A 3,597-nucleotide genomic window follows, 5' to 3' on the forward strand; every position below is an offset into this window, starting at 1 on the left:
AGAATTTTATACTTCAAAGTTGAACAGGAATAGGCAATGACAATTTATGTCTTTACTGCCAAAAAAACAAGGAGCTTTAGGGAGAAGATTAAATGTAATGACAGTTTAAAATCTTTCAGTGTTGCTAATAAAATTGTCAAAATTGAAAGCTAAGACTGTATATAATCAACTCTACTTCAGTAAAAAATATAATGCATATGTAAGATACATAATTTATAGTACCAAAAAAAGGAGAAAAACAATGTTAATTCAATTGTGATATGACATTTTCCAACTAATTTTATTTTATATACATTGAAAGTTCCATTTAGTTTCAGACACATTTTATCATATGTCACTCCTGTATATAAATAAAATAAAGTGAGAAAAATGAGTTAAAGTAAAAAAAAAAAAAAAAAAAAAGAAAATAAGATCAAGAATGTTAGATTGTGATAACAGGTATGTAAGTATTTAAATATTTAAATTAATTCAACATATTGCTTCTATATATAGAGATGCAAGAAAATAAACTTTACCCAAAGAACACATTATTTACATTTAATATGCTCATTTATCTAGGAGACCCAAAAGAACCCACAGATAAACTAGCAGGAACTAATAAGACGGTTCAACAAGGCACACATATACAAGATCAATAAATTTTAAAAATCAATCAGGCTCCTCTACACTGGCGATAACAAATTAGAAACTGTAAAAGAAAATAAGAAAAAAAGAAGATCTAAAAATAGTCACAAGAGCCATATAAATTATTTAGAGCTAAGCATACATAGAAGGAAATATAACTAACAAACTGAGTACGAACAGTTAAACTCCACCCAACCCAAGGTTAGGAAAAGACTGTTGTTACTTTATGAGAACAGACCCTCTTCTTAAGGAGCAGATCAGTAAGTGAGAGTGAATCAAAGAAACACAGCATTTGAAAAGTCAGCTAGGCCAAGCCTCTTGATCGCACATACAGAAGCTGAAGCCCAGATAGGTTGAGTTACTTGGTAAAGGGCCCAATGTCCCGACTCAAGGACTAGCATTTTTCACTAATTCGTAAGATACAATCAAATTCAGTACCTTGGAAAGAGATGGGAAAAAAATGAAGAAATCAATTATATAGTTCCTCATCTTTAAGTACAGAAATAGCCGTGACAAAATTACACGTATTGAGGGAAAATTGAAGTGCAGAGTTTAAAATGTCAATAATCCACAGGGAAACTGGAGACCATTTAAAATATTCATATTAAATCTCTATATAAAAGACATTAAAATATCTCCAATCAAAATGTTCATTTTATAATAGATATGGTATGATACAATTTATAATAGATACGGTATGAACCTTTCCCTTTCGCGAGAAAGGTTCGGCTGGGAAAAAGGAATTGTTCTTGAAAATGGGGCCTGTGCTATTGCAGACACTGTGCTCAACCTAGGTCCACCGAATGCTCTGATGTCATCATTGAGGTCACAGAATTCCGCTGTGCGCCTGGAAACCTTGCAAACATAACAGCCCTGGTGAGCACTAGGCAGTACTGCTGGTTCACTAAGTGGTACAAGTTTTTCAGCCATTTAGGAGACTTGACTATTTTTATTTGTATTGAATCATTTCAACGGATTGCCCAAGAGCCAACAAGGGCCAACTTGTAGGGAAGAGGAGGAGTTGGACATCTCTTGAGGCATCTTCTAAGGGAGACTTCTAGTTGGTACGATGGAATGGCGACAAAAGAGGAAACGTCTGGAAAATGAAGAGTCCCAGGAAACTGCCGAGAACAGAGGAGGAATCTCGAAGTCACAAGAGGATCCCCCTCAGCTTGGATCCACTGTGGTGGCCAAAGGCTGCAGCCCAGGGGCAGGGGAGGTCTCCTCTGCCTCTAAATATTTCTTCTGTACTTCTACTCTGCGCAAGCTCATCTACGCTGGAATCCGGAGATTTCATCGAGACACTGCCCAGCCTACAGCACCCCTAGCCCAGGTTCAGGAAGAAGGGGAGACCGCTCCCCCATCACACTGTGTCTCCTCCTCACCCTCTTCACCCTGTAAGAACTATCTGCACCCAGACAAAGAGGAAAGGGGCATGAAAATATACTACATGCAGGTACAAGTGAACAAGGGTGTAGCTGTCTCCTGGAAGACAAAGAAACCCTTTGTCTTTCAGGAGTTGCCTGAAAAGCAGCTGACGATAGAAGAAGTGACCCTTCCTGAGGATGCGTGCACAGTAGGCACTTACCCCTCTGATGTGTTCACTGAAAGCCTCCTGTCTGACAGTGAGCCCACTGGGGAGGAGAAAGAGTATGAGGAAAGGGCAGAGCCAGGCAGCCCATCAGGGTCACCTGCAGTCCAGGAGAGACCCAGGGCCAAGACACCGGACTGGATGGTGACCATGGAGACCGGCTTCAGGTGCATGGCCTGCTGCCAGGTCTTCCCCACCTTGGAGATCCTCCAGCAGCACGTGAAGGGCGGCGTCCTGGAGGGCTTCAGCTGCCGTGTCTTTCATCTCACCATGGCCCAGCTGATGGGCAATGTGGAATCCAAGAGCACTCCTGAGGAGGAGGACGAGGAGGAGGAGGACGAGGAGGTGGAGGAGGAGGAGGAGGAGGAGGAAGAGAAGCAAGAAGAAAAGGAGAATGAGGGAGAGCAGCCCACGGGGGAAGGCCCCAGCCCAAAGAGACCCTGCAGGCAGGGTCTTTTCTCTCTTTTGAGTTCCACACAGCAACTGAGATTCATGGGACAGAAGATCCTGGAAGACGGTGTGGCCGTCCCTTGGAAGAGGGAGAAGAAAGGACCCTCGGGATAGTAGCAGACAGAATGCCGTGGTCTGAAGGAGGATGAAGGGACCGGCACTCAGTCTAACATCATATGACAATAGAAACGTCCTATGCAATAAAGGGCATTTTCCAAAAAGAAAAAAAAAGAAAAAAAAAAGACTGTATATAAGGGAACTTGCATAAACTTTAGAAATAAAATGCATAAAACTGGAGTTGGTAATTTATTTCTACCTTAAATTCATTGCTTCTATTTTATTAATCAAATATTTGCGTGTATTTTTTTCTTTTCTTTTTCCCTGTATTCCTCGACTTTTTATTTGATTAGCTATAGGTTGAAGCTTACTGACAGATGTATGTTTACAAATACAAACACCAGTGACACCCATTAGATAAATTCTTTGGAAATGTAGCCATTAGCTATGCATATCAATAGTGTTTATGGAACCATTCTGTGTCTAACATTTTGCTATGTGTTATAAAATGAGAATTTTTACATTTTCATGATTAATCGCTTGATCTTTAAAATAGCACTGTCAGTTAGGGAGTTGGGTGTTATTCCCATTTGATAGATGAAGAAACTGGGGCCAGAGTTATATACCTAACTGATGTTAGAGCCAGGGTAAGGGATTATATTTTCTTTCAGGGAGAAAAGAAACTGAAAGGAGAGACTGATGCTTGCTTAAAGCTGAGGAACAAAATATAAAATCATGTCCAAGCAAGGTCTTGGGGTGGATGAGAAAAATTATTCTGGGCCTTTCAGTCAAGTACATCATTAAAATCAATTCCCAGATATTCTTATTTCATCAAAATGGTGGATGGGCTGAGAAGCTTTACTAGGTTTGCTTCT

General features: G+C 40.2%; 1 protein-coding gene across 2 annotated transcripts; it reads left to right on the plus strand.

Annotated features, from left to right (window-relative positions):
- The first annotated feature begins 270 nt into the window (after nucleotides 1-270).
- On the plus strand, nucleotides 271-3,049 carry LOC308604910 (protein FAM170A-like). Of its 2 annotated transcripts, none has more exons than XM_081214501.1 (2): nucleotides 271-803; nucleotides 837-3,049. In XM_081214501.1, the coding sequence occupies exon 2, from the start codon at nucleotides 1,694-1,696 to the stop codon at nucleotides 2,777-2,779; it is 1,086 nt and encodes a 361-aa protein (XP_081070627.1). In that variant the 5' UTR covers nucleotides 271-803; nucleotides 837-1,693; the 3' UTR covers nucleotides 2,780-3,049. The 2 variants fall into 2 exon arrangements, with proteins under 2 accessions (XP_081070627.1, XP_081070628.1); XM_081214502.1 differs by having other exon boundaries at nucleotides 273-2,560; nucleotides 2,594-3,049.
- The last annotated feature ends 548 nt before the right edge of the window (nucleotides 3,050-3,597 follow it).

Source organism: Mesoplodon bidens (genome assembly GCF_964165515.1).
Source record: "Mesoplodon bidens genome assembly, chromosome: 17".
NCBI lineage: Eukaryota > Metazoa > Chordata > Mammalia > Artiodactyla > Ziphiidae > Mesoplodon > Mesoplodon bidens.